Source organism: Triturus cristatus, chromosome 6 (genome assembly GCF_964204655.1).
Source record: "Triturus cristatus chromosome 6, aTriCri1.1, whole genome shotgun sequence".
In the NCBI taxonomy this organism is placed as follows: domain Eukaryota; kingdom Metazoa; phylum Chordata; class Amphibia; order Caudata; family Salamandridae; genus Triturus; species Triturus cristatus.
The window spans coordinates 1803767416-1803780413 of record NC_140589.1 but is presented as its reverse complement, the minus strand read 5'-3'; the positions used below and the strand labels follow the sequence as shown (position 1 = coordinate 1803780413).

Below are 12998 nucleotides of genomic sequence, written 5' to 3'. Positions count from 1 at the left end.
TGTTCCCTCCAGCCTGCTGAGCCACGGCGCCGTCTGGAGGCGGGTTGCTCATGGTGCCTGGTTGCTGGTGAGGCGGTGCAGTCCTCCCGCAAGGAGCCTCAGGGGAGCGTGCGCGCTGACACGTGGCCACGTACAGATGCCTGCCGCTGAACTCTGGGCCCAGTGAATGCAGGCGAGATGGCGTTGATGCCTTGAAGGGTTATGGGCGAGGTGGCTTGGTCTTCCAAATGGGGCAAAGGCAGCAGACGCCTTGCCTGTGTGCTGAAAGTGAGAGTCCAGGTACTGAACATGGGGGGCGTGACCTCTGATGTGCCTGGTTATCCTCTTTTGTGTGTGCACACTCTTCCCCCCCCTCTCTGCTGCACTGCAGCGCAGGCAGTAGCAGGGCAGCTATGTGTGCTGGGGGCCTGGGACCAGACGTATTCTCTGTTCTATGCAGGGGCCCTGGAGTCCAGACAGCTTCAGTCGGGGCAGTGGCCTCACGGGAGAAGTCCTGGGCGGGCAGGCGCCGATGCACGGCATGGAGGGGGAAAAGCAGAGCCGCACAGTCGGGGAAGCCTGGCACTCACCCGCGATGACGTCACCAGCGCGCAGCGCACACCGCCAGCAAAACACGCTCCCGCGGCTCTGGGAATGCCTGTGGGCAGGTGCGAGAGCAGAGGCAGAGACCGCAGGGCGGCCCGTGTCTCCATTGCTGGGAGCAGCGGCAGAGCAAGGAGGTGAGCCCGGACCACCCGCAGCGACATGCAGAGGAGCGGGCAGATTCCCTGGAGGCAGATGCGGAGCGTCGCGGGTGGGCTCAGGTGGCGCTCCGTCGACCGATGACCAGGAGGCGGGCAAGCGTGGATCACAACCGGCCTCGTCGCCAATGTAGCGCTGCGGACCACGTGAGAGAAGGCCGCAGCAGCGCTTCGAATAATGTGAGTCACACACTTTAATTATAAGTTGGCTGGAAGACCCTGAGCGGTCTTTGGCCGTTTATTTATCCCCTCGGGTCGAGCCCGCCCCGAGGGGTGTGTGGATGCATGTTATGTGGGGGAACAACCTTTACAATGCAACTTTTACAACGCACTACCATTACAACGAAACTGTTACAACGCGAGTGCATTGACAACGCAGGACATTACAACGCAAGTCTTTACATCGACTTGCACTAGATGGCGTGCTATCATTAAAAATAGAGTAGTTTACTATCCCAACACCTTCCCTACTGTTACGTGGACTGGAGTTGGAATAGTAAATTACACTTTTTTAATGTTAGCACGCCATCTAGTGCAAGTCGATGTAAAGACTTGCGTTGTAATGTCCTGCGTTGTCAATGCACTCGCGTTGTAAAACTTTCGTTGTAACAGCATGCGTTGTAACAGCATGCGTTGTAACGTCATACATTCGTTATGTGCAACAGTGTATGGGAGAGCCCGGGTGGCTCTCCACAGTAATGACTTTCGGATGATCAACTGAATGGACGTGCTTTGATCTGTTGATTTAATTAAGCAATACTAATTGTCCAAGTGAGGTCTCCTCTTGGTGGTTTGTTTAAGATGAATCAGTAGCATGCCAGGTTCAGCTCCGAAAGGCCAGCGGGTGCGTCTACTGCGCAGTCAGTAGTATGAAATACACAAATGTGAGAGAATTGTAAAGCTAGGACAGGGTCTGTCACATGTCCAGCTCTGATCTGTTCAGTATAAGTGGGGTGTCATTCCGGGCCCTGCGCCACGAATCGCAGTTTCTCCGGGCGCATACATGCACCCAGTGAAACTGCTGCAGGAGCAAAGCAGAGTTTGCAGACAGGCACGCAGCCCAGCTCCCGTCCTACCTCTGCAGCAATTTGGGGGAAGCAAACAGCGCTCTACTGACCTAGTCGCTGGGGAACCGTGTTCGAGTCTTGCCAGGGACGCTCACCCTCCTGTGATTCTGGGCAAATCGTGTCTAGCAAAATAAATGTCTGAAGCGCAACTGGTGCTCATGTAAGCGGAACCTTCGGGTTGAGTTCCTTCTATATAATTTTTTTTCAAAAGGCCCCCTTGGTTATTTTACGTTTTCTTTAAACATCTGCAAAACATCAGAGGATTTGTCTACGGAAGTGGGAAAAACCAATGAAAAAGTACCCGGTAGGCCCGTGTTTTTGTGGCTTTTTAGGAGTCCAGAAACAAGTCTAGTTGCCAGATTTAGGAGCAAGGAAACTGACTGGGATTCCTTGCTATCCCCCACTGGAGGGCGAGCCATGGTGTTGGTGGCATTGGTACACTCCTTAGTGCCTTTAGCCATATGATCTGAATCTAAGATATATTATTTATTGTGGTTTAACAATAAACTGGGGTCTTTATTTACAATGATTTGGCTTAGGGCAGCACCGCAAGTGTTTTTCCTGTGCCTCCATATGCCAATTCAAAAGGGCAGGACTGCACCGTATTTATGAGATACGGTTCATTCCTGTCCTTTCAGCCAGCGCCGGTGCACAATTTGGTGCCTAGTGCCAACACAGGCATCTTTGCACCATGTTGCAAGGGTTTCTGCATTGTTGGCAGGAAGGTATCCCTTCTTGTACAAAAACAATCCATGGAGGCGTTTTCCTCATTCTGTGTGTATTGCAAAATGCAGCAGACATAGAAAGAGGAAAAAACGAGAAGAAATAAACATATTTCTCCTTGTTATGCCTGCCATGAGGAGGTGTACAGTTCTGACGCATTACCAGGCTTACAGATCCTTGTAAATCTGGGAATGTGTCAAAACTCATGGGTGTTGCGTGGGAACACCCACCGCAACGCCCATGAAACACCTCCCTGACGCAGTGTAAAGCAATGCAGTGACTTGTGCTGTGTTGCCTTACACCATATCTACGAGGCCATGAAAAGCCAAGCAAAGTGGCTTTGCGTGACCTTGTAGATATGGTTCTGCACTCAGCGCCGCCGGAGCGCCATAAAATGTGACGCACCGGTGATGCAAGGGTTTTTTAAAGAAACCCCTGGATGTAAACTAGGCCCATCAATGCATCAGAGCACCCAACATCATGGTGATAAAGAGTTACATGTACAGTTAAATCTTGCTAATTAAGGACGCCAAAAACACAAACATGCTTGTGGTTCATAACATTTCACAAGGATTTTAAGATACGCATAAAGCATACAAAAGGGACATGACGGATTCTTGCAATGAACTGATATAAAAAAAAATGTAAAATATTTTTCAGAAATGTAGAATTAAGGTGTTCGGGGTGGTGAGTTTGGGCCCCCGATGTGATCTTTGTTGCGGGGTGATATAGACACCTCACTAGTAGCTGATCTTTCTAGACATGCTGAAAAGGCGTGAAAGGCTTGAAGCATTTTCCTGATGGATTTGGGAACTGAGTTCCATATCCTTGTGAATGACTGGGGAAAGCCAGTCACGCAGACCTTTTCTGAAGAGCGGAGGTTACAATCAATAGTATTAATTAACTTCTGATCCATTTGGGGCCCCTAGATTGGCCAGTTTATCTATTTTAGAGCAGTCAAGCACAGGACCTTGTAGGTTAGGTAAGGTGTTTTGTATGAAAATCTTGTGTCAATCGGAAACCAATTTCTGGAGGATGACATTGGCTTGAAGCCTGCATGTTTGGAAGTGTTAGAAGGCTATCGGAACGGAAGGCTGTAGGACCGCATTCATCCGCGAAATGATTTCATGGGGGTGGACATTTTTTAATTACATAACAGACCTCTCTTTCCAATAAAGCTTTCAATGAGTTTTAGGCAGAGTCTTTTGTGAAAGAATGAGTAGAAAGCTTGATGAATTTCACAAAGCATGCATACATTTTGCCTTTATATTTTCATGAATGCATACGAGGTGGGCATGTAATGACTGGACCTGTGATTGTCAAGAAAACTAACGTGGATTCCCTGTCACACCTTTTCGTCGGTGAGATATGTGTGGATTATTTTGTCTGGATGGCACGGAACACTGTCTCTAGTTTCCACAAATAAAGCAACCTCTGTAGTTATTGGCATCCAATAAGGCACCTTTTATCTATGTATGGGTGGTGATCGACCTAACATAAGTGGTACACTGAACTGCTCCAACTTATGAAAAATAGCATGGGTGTACTGTATCTTCTTATTGCGTGTATGTCTCCAACTACCCCCTCTGTGTCTCCCTCCCCTTCCTCACCTCTCTCACTTTCTCTATGTACCGCTATATCTTACTCCCGTTTTCTCGCCCTCTTTCTCATTGCTTACCTCTCAATACCATCTCTCTCTTTCACTCCTTTTTCTTTCTTTCTCCCTCCTTCTTTCTTGCTCCATGAAAAGACCATACCATTATATTGCATTTAAAAAAAATTTAATTTGGAGAAGTGAGATCAGGTTATTAGTAAATATAACCTAAGCTTCTACATTTCAAGTGTTTATGACGTCTTGCAATACCTACCCGCAATCCTGGCAAAGAGCAGATCTGCTCTGCGGTTAGTCTAGCCTTCCTAAAGTCTGTTCCAGTAGGTAATATCCTAATGAACACCCTATGGATACTGAAAAGAAAAAAATAGTAATGCTGCAAAATATTTACACATACAGAAAAACAAATGAGGTTTAAAATGCAATATAGTAAGGATGGGCACGTTTGCAGTGCATGCAACTGAGGGGTTCTTTGCTCTTCCTCACCAACATTTAACTTTTTAAAACAGCAATCTCATTTGCTAGACAATATTCAACAAAAGACACAAAATTGATGGATGCAATGCAGAACAAATCAAAACATTCACCCCCCGTCAAAAGATCTGGGTTAAATCCATCATTCTTTTGCTCACCATGCCACCCCAGTTTAGACCTGGCCATATGCAAATCAGTCTTGACCCTGTGCCTCATGGGAACACTCCAGCCCGAACTGCCAAGCCAGGTCCTCCTTGGACTGGAAACAAGCATCCTAGGACCGGTTTCGGGGTTTCAACGGTACCTTTCCCCATTCAAATCAGTGCTGGGGGGAGGGGCTGAGATATGCCCCTGAGTACTGATGCAGCAAAAGTAAAATTAGCCGACTGGCTTTGTTTTGCTTTCACTTTGTATGTAATGACTTCAGCGCGTCCTGCGCACCAATCATCGTTACAAACAAAAAGAAAAGAAATGCCTCTGGCAGCTGCGGGAACACTTCTCCAGCAGCCTGAAGCAAAACTGAAAAGATTTACTGCCCCTAATACCTGGCTGTGCTAGAGCCATCTGCATCACCCGAGCTCTGCAGAGATAAAAGGCTCCAGCATGTCCTTAGTATGCAAGAGGTTAACAGTATGATAAGAGGTGATATGACTATTGCTGTTCGGGAAGGTGAAGAGGAACCTCCTGAGGGTATGCCTGATTACCACATGATGACTGAAGAAGGGTTACATACGTGTCCATGGCTTCGTCAATGGTGCAAGTTCACTGGAAAGGAACACCTTAGCCATGTAGGATAATCTGTTGTTTATATATTAAAAAGACACAACTTAAAGGGTGACTTGCAAGCCCACTTGTTGAGCAAAAACTGTATAAAAAAATGGTACACTACATAATAGAAATATCATCCCATCAATGCCAATAAATACGAAAAGCTGTTTCCATTCTGTGTGGGTGAAACTAGGTATTATTTGAACAGGAGAAGGTATGATTACGTTTTTTTCAAATATCCACTTGGAAAATGCTAGAAAAACTATTGAAAGTTATTTTCCACTCTGTCTCAAAAATGTTACTTTAATCGAAAAGTAACTTTATGAACATGCTCTTTGCACTGCTACAGCCCAAATGGATTTACAAACAGTTTGTCACACAGTCCCTCCAACCCCCTGATGACCCAATACACATTCCTGGCTTTGGGAGTTAATGGCCCTGATCCCAGAGATCAAGGGCCTCATGTACGTAGCCCAATACCGGTCGGTAACGGCCGATTTTCGGTAATTATACCGTTACCGACCGGTATTTAGGCTGTTGACATGTAGGGGGCTCATTTCTGTATTCGGTAATTTACCGAATCGGTAAAATTACCGAATCGGTAATTTTACCGAATCGGTAAATTCCGAATACAGAAATTAGATGTAGGGGGAGTGTGTGGGTGTTGTCTGGAGTCGGTATTTACCACCAACTAATAGTTGGTGGTAAATTAAGAATGGATGTGTAAAAGCATTTTAAAGCGCTTAGAAGTGTGCAATGTGGCAGACATACATGCCCTTAGGGCATGTATGTGTGCCACATGTGCACACATGCAGGAATCAGGGGTGCAACAGGGTGTCAATGTGACACCCTGCCACCCTTGATTGTGTTCCCCCCATTACCGAATCGGTATTTACCGATTCGGTAATGAGGCATACCTTCCCATTGATTCAATCAATGGGAAGGTATGCCTCATTACCGAATCGGTAAATACCGATTCGGTAATTACCGAATTACTACGAATCGGTAATTTTTACCGCTGGAATACCTACATAGCATTTACCACTTCATAAATACCGAATCGGTATGATTCGGTATTTATGAAGTGGTAAATGCCAGCCCACCTACATAAGGCCCCAAGTGTTTTGCCTCTGGCCTCAGGGTGGCAGGGGTGTTGTTAACAACTTGTTACTTAATAGGCATTAGCCACCTGGGAGGGTGTTAGGAATAGTTGGCAGAACAAGGGACAGCCTTCACATTTCCTCTTTTGACTTGGAGATGACAAATGGGGCTGACTGAAACAACTCCCATTCCTTACTAGGGTCCACTTAGAACTGCTGGGTTCAACTCCAGCAGTCAGAGGGGACCAATTTCTGACCCTGACAGGAGATATACCTTATCTAAATAGAGGAGTGGCTAAGGGAAAGACAGTTTCCGTCTAGGTAAAAGAAGGGGTTAGCCATTTTGGATTTATGGTTTCGCAGAATTTTACAGTAAAGTGAAGAGGAAGTGGGTATAAGTCAAAAAAGTAAAAAGTAAGTGGGTGGGAAACTTCTCTTATCACTGACTGGCACACATAATAATACTGGACATGGGAAGACAACACTTAAAAAAAGAAGATCCTGCTGGAAGAGAATGACCTAAGAATTCCTGGCTCCTGCTGCCACCCAGGGACCTGAACTGACCACCTGTTTACTTGCCCCAGGCACATAACAGCACAAGTATTCCTGACGCCAAGAGGGCCTAGCAGGCCACAGAGGACTGGACCCTGTAGGAGAATTGGCTGGCGATAGACATGCTGCCTTGAGGCCTGCCCTGTGGACCAGGGGGTTGCTGCAGTGGCCAGAAATAACAGTTTTTGCATCTGGAGAAAATGCCCACCTCTAGAGGCCCAGAACAGGTGTGGAGGCTTCCCCAGGGCAGTAATGGGACGGAAAGCCATATCTGTCTCACTTGGAACTTTTTGCCGCACTGAAAACTGATTCATGGAGACCTCTCAGTAAAGGTACCCAGCCTCGAGAACTCTGGCTACAGTTTCAGTCTTGCCTCCGCTGGAGGAATCTGTGAACTAAAAAGTGAGTTAGGTTCTGATTCAGAGTATGGTGAAGATGGTACTCTGCCTTAAGAGCTACTGAATAATCTGTCTGTCATACTCTTTGTCTGCCTCCTTCATTTAAAGTCGGGTAGACTGCCAGCTTTCCATTGACAGAGGCCCTGTTGGCTCTCTCAATGGAAAACATCTCCAGATGGTCTGACGGAGTAGGGTCAGTCAGCAGAAGGACATTACACATTACACATTTTCCCTATTCATCAACACCAGGTAAAACATGGGGAGTATGTTCCAGAAAAACACGGACTTTTGAAAAGTTTAGTGAGCGACTGTTAAAACCCATGGCAGCTGTCCACCACACTTTTTGTATACTGAAAGAAACCACCATGAGGGTAGTTCCCGTAAATGTACAATGTACAATGTAGTGGAGAAGTGTGGCTCAATGATTAGAGCGGCAGACCCTGATGCAGAGGTCTAGCCCGGGACGAGGGTTCAATTCCCCGCCTCGGTGGGTCTTGGGCTAAAAAATTCCACGGACCTGATAATTCTCGCCTCGGTGCCATTCCAGTCATGGAGTCCCACTCTGCAACTCTGGGCAATAGCTTGCTTAATCTCCACAACGGCCCCCACAACGCTAAGGATGCCTGGCCTCCACCTGGGGGTTGCCCAGGAGTGGACGCCTCACAGGGAAAGCCACGATGGGTTCCACAGCGGTATTCGTACAAGCGCCTTGAGACCCTTGCGGGTGAGTAGTGCGCTATACAAGTATCAATTTAATGTTCAATGTACAGAGAGGACCCATGGGCCACAAGTCATCTAAAAAGTTGACCGACATCAGTTTGGCAGACGTAATATCCTCAACTCCCCTGATGGATAGAGAACCATCCATCAAACGTTAAATTAGGCCCTAAGTCTGAAGATCAAAACTTAGGCCCGGGTCGAGGCAATTAAACAACCCTAACAATAAAGTGCCATCAGCAGCTATGAAATCTGGGTTTTTCCTCCTAGCATCTTTGGGTGTTAAAACTAACAGCTTCAGTAGTTGTTCAATGACGATGTGCCAGACTTTGAGAGACACTTCCTGGTTTCAGCCTTGGACCTGGTCCCTCAAGAAGACTTTGAGCTCCATATTTGACTGGATCAACCTGCTTGCTGAATACGACCTATGCTCTAATGCAGTCATCCTGAAATCAGGCCTGGGTCCAGAGTAACTGCAAGCTGACATTTTTAATGGGTCTTTTTTGCCTCTTCGTGGTGTCTTTTAGTTTTTGACGAAATACTTAAAAAATTCCTAGCTCTAATTCTGTCAGGAAGAGGGGCTGGAGTAGCTTTATGTGGCTCAAGCGTGGGGAATGGGTACTCCAAATCCACTCAAACTAGGTTTCTGTCACCAAATGAAAGCCTGGAGGCCCTCAAGGAGCACTTGTAAATTTTGAATTCATACATCGTGAGTGCAGAGGACACTGTGTGGCAGCAAGCTTGCAATGAACTAATGTTCCCAGCAGCTCGCTAGAGGGACAGCGGTCATCTAAGATTATTGGGAATGACTTCCTTGTGGCTCAGAGCATCTTTTTCTAGGCAACCGTAGTCAAATGTTGCTGCAGCCAGGATCCCGCAACATGCATCTCAGATTTTCCGGACTGCTAATAATGGGGAACTACATGATGTTACTAGGGTGACCAACCGTCCGTAAATTTCACGGACAGTCCGTAATTTCGGCCGTCTGTCCGTTGTCCGTGAAGGATTCTTTAACGGACGCCATTTGTCCGTAATTTTAACTGGGCACAGCTTCCACCCACCTCCCTGCTTGACTCCGATGCTGTTGAGGTCGGGTGTAACGGACTCCGATGCAGCACCAAAGCGCAGATACCCAGCAGCACTGGAGAGGCACAGCGGGATTTCAACCCTCACACCTTCCGTCCTTGATGAGCTGTTAGAGGTGCTTGAAGGTGACTGAGAGGGAGGGAGGGGCTGCAGCTTCAGGCGCAGGGGCATCTATTTAGATGCAAACAGCCCTGAATGCGCCATGTCTCTGCAATTTAGAGGGGCCTCACACATTCCCTTTCTGCCCAGGGCCCCAAAAATCGTAGAACCGGCCCTAATTACACCGAGGCAGCACATGGTTCTCTTCACAGAGCTTAATTACTGTCACTAAATTGTAAGCAAACCTCGGTTCTTCAAACATGCAGTCTATAATGTAATAAAATAAAGAAATGGCACAAACGCACCCACACTGATTAACACAGTATGGAGGACAATCAGTTAAATCAGTTCTCTTGGAGTATCTCCTTTAAGTACTGTACATCACAGTGGGGGATGGCAAAACTAACATTTTGTAAAGAGAGCTTATGGTCTCGTTGTCCTGTCCAGGAGGGGTTGAGGAGCCCTACCCCACCCTGGAAGAGACCAAAATGATACTAGAATACTGCATGCCCACCCCTGTGCCCACCCTGGTGTGATGGCTCCTGCCCCCCACCAGTGATGGCTTGGCTCCTGTCCCCCCATGTGGTGGCTCCTGTGTCCCACCCGCCTGTGATGGCTCCTGCCCCCCCCCCCCCCGTGGTGGATCCTGTCTCCGCCCTGGGTGGCTTCTGTCCCAGTCCTGGAATGGCTCCTGCAGCGAGGGTGATGTTCTTGATGGGCCTCTTCTCAAAAAGGCTCAGCTCAGAATTAATATGAAAAGGTGAGCGAGTGAGTAAGTGAAGGGATGGCTGGATGGCTGGATGAATTAGTGAAAGGGTGAATGGATGAATGAAAGATTGAATAGATGGATAATGAGAGAGGATGGATGGATAGATGAGTGAGTGGAAGGATGGATGAGAGAAAAGGTAAATAGGTGGATGTATGGGTGGAAGGGATGGATGAGTGAAAGGGTGGATGAGTGAAAAGGTGGATGATGAGTGAGTGGATGGATGAGTTAAATGATGGATGGATTGATGAATTGATAAGTGCAAGGGTGAATGGATGGACGGATGAGTGAAAGGGTGGAAGTAAGGATGGATGAGTGAGTGAAAGGGAGGGTAGGTGGACAAAAGGATGAATAGATGAGTGAAGGGAAAAATGGATGAGAGAAAGGATGGATGAGTGATAGGGTCAATGGATGGACTCATGAATGGATGAGTAGATGGATGGGTGGAAGGATGGAAGGAAGGATGGCTAAGTGAAAGGGTTGATGGAGAGAGAAAGGGAGGATGGATGGATGACTGAAAGGGTGGATGGGTGGAAGGATGAGTGACTGGGTGGATAGATGAGCAAGTGAAAAGATTGCTGGATGGGTGAAAGGGTAAATGGGCTGGATGGATGAGTGAATGGATGGATGGGTAGAAGAGTGGATGGATGAGTGTACAGATGGATAGGGTGAAAGGGTGGATGGATGGTGGATGGATGGATAATGGATGGATGAGTGAAAGGATGGATGAAGGGATGGATGAGTGAAATGATAGATGGAAGGATACATGATGGATAGGTTTGCAAATGGTTGAATATGTTTGGATATGGCTGGGCTTACTTATATACTATTGCGCGACCTCCTCTGATGTGTCAGTAAAACTTACCTATTGTCCTTAAGTTTTGTCCTGAAGTTTGACCTCCTGTCCTAAATTTGTGTCCTGAATTTTGACCCTTTGTCCTGAATTTTTACACTCACCGTCCTGAATTTGCACCAATGCCTGTTGGTCACCCTAGATGTTACCAGCACTAATTATTAGGCAGTTCCACAGAAGTCACGTAGAAACTATAACTCATCTTCAACAAAAGGGCATACAGGGATGAAGCTTGAGGTAGTTATTAAAAATATAGGGAAAAGTACTAGTGTACAACTATATCTGAGATACTTCCTTTTTGTATGTTCCGTTTACAGGAATTACCAGTTTCACGCTAAAGTACTGGTTACAGAGAGATATTAATGAAGTATATTCATTCACAATTGCAGCTGCACTTATCACTCTTAATGGCAAGTTACTTAAGACATCTCTTGTAGAAATCTAGTACAACCTGCCGCTCTCCTTGACCAACAGGAGTGACAAATCAAAGTGATGGAGCCCTGTGTCTCTGTTTTCTCTCCATTCCCCTTCTTCAATCACGGACTCTCATATCCCTGTGTGTGTGGTCACTGGCTGGGGGTCGTTGCACCCACCGCTGTTCACAGGCAGTGTCTCTGAGGGCAGGTGCCTTCCGTGGGAAAACTGCAGTACAGGCAGGTCCCAGCAGGTGCAGGGCTGATGGCGGTGATGGGAAGAAGAGCTCAAACTTACCTGCAATCCGCTGGGGCCCCTGCTTTTCCTGCTCCTCAGTCCCTGTTGATGGCATCCTCTTCCAGCTCCTTCGAGTTCCATCCTACTTGGTAGGAGAGGGACTCACCAGCAACCAAATGGCTTTCCTGGAAGAGGAGAGCAATCACTTATCTAAGGGCTTGTAGAAGCCCTTTAAAGGTAGGTAGGTAAAGCTTTATTCGATATAAAATATCATAAAAGCACAACATACAATGATAAAAAAGAGGATCAAGTGTACATAAAAAACATCAGTAGTCGCGAACGTCTTAAAAAGTTATAAAAACAGTTAAAAACAACATATAAGAAACAGAGAATAAAGTGCATGGTTATTTAGAGTTCGTTAAAATACATGGTGGCCGTCGATCTCATAAATGGGTCAGTGCAGTTGGGATGGAATGTTTTTCTTACGCAATAGCCACGCACAACCCAAGTACTTGGCAATGCCGCAGACAATAGTAAGGGACGAAGTATCCGTCTGCAGAATGCGTAGCGCAGTACAGTAGTCACGACATCCCAACGTTCTGCAGATCGGACGGAGCCATTTAGCTCTTGGCCTTCGATAATGATGGCAAGCAAATAGGAAGTGAGGAATAGACTCACTAGGTGCTGTGCAACTCGGACAACCAGCAGATGGCGGTGGGGATCCCTTCCAACCAGCAGTCACAGAATTAAGGGGGAGGGACCCTAATCTAAATCGTACATACAGGGATCTGTCCAGAGGGGACTGGATGAAGTCAAGATATGCCTCAAGTTTACAAACGGGCTTATGTTCTAAGAAAGCCACACTCAACTTCCCCAATTTGGGATTATTCAGATCTCTTGCATTTACCCAACTTCAATATGCTTCCTTAAGATCCTGTTTCTGAGGGGGTACCTGAGATACCCAGGAGTCTTCGTAGCCAATGGATTTCAGTGTTTGCTTTATGTGGGTGAACCATTTTAACCTCCGCCCAGTGTCTGCTAATAGGAGATCATCTAGACCTGCCGCATATTTAGCAAGTTCAGGGGTCCTCCGCAGTCTAGCCCAGAATAGTAAAGGGCGTAGGCGTGCAATGTCCTGGATTGAGTGTCTCCCCAGGTCATGCAACAAAGGTTTTAACGGGGATGATACTGGGACGGAGATGAGGTTCCTCATAAAATTGTTCTCTGAGACTACCAAATCGTGAATGTTTTCGTAACCCCAAATTTCAGCCCCATACATGGAGCTAGACAATGCCTGGGCCTCATATACCACAAGAGCCGGTGCCACAGGTCGGCTAGTAGAGAGGTGTTGTTCTCTTATAATGGCACCGGAAACCCTCTTGTGGCACAGAA

The 12998-nt window shown here is 46.9% G+C and overlaps 1 protein-coding gene across 1 annotated transcript in view; it reads right to left on the bottom strand.

Moving 5' to 3' along the window:
* The window catches only part of CIB4 (calcium and integrin binding family member 4), a 364792-nt gene that overhangs the window by 213119 nt on the left and 138675 nt on the right, over positions 1-12998 (bottom strand). The window contains exon 3 of the mRNA XM_085609419.1: positions 4399-4495. Coding sequence (XP_085465545.1) covers positions 4399-4495 — 97 coding nt within the window. The remainder of the gene's footprint in view (positions 1-4398; positions 4496-12998) is intronic.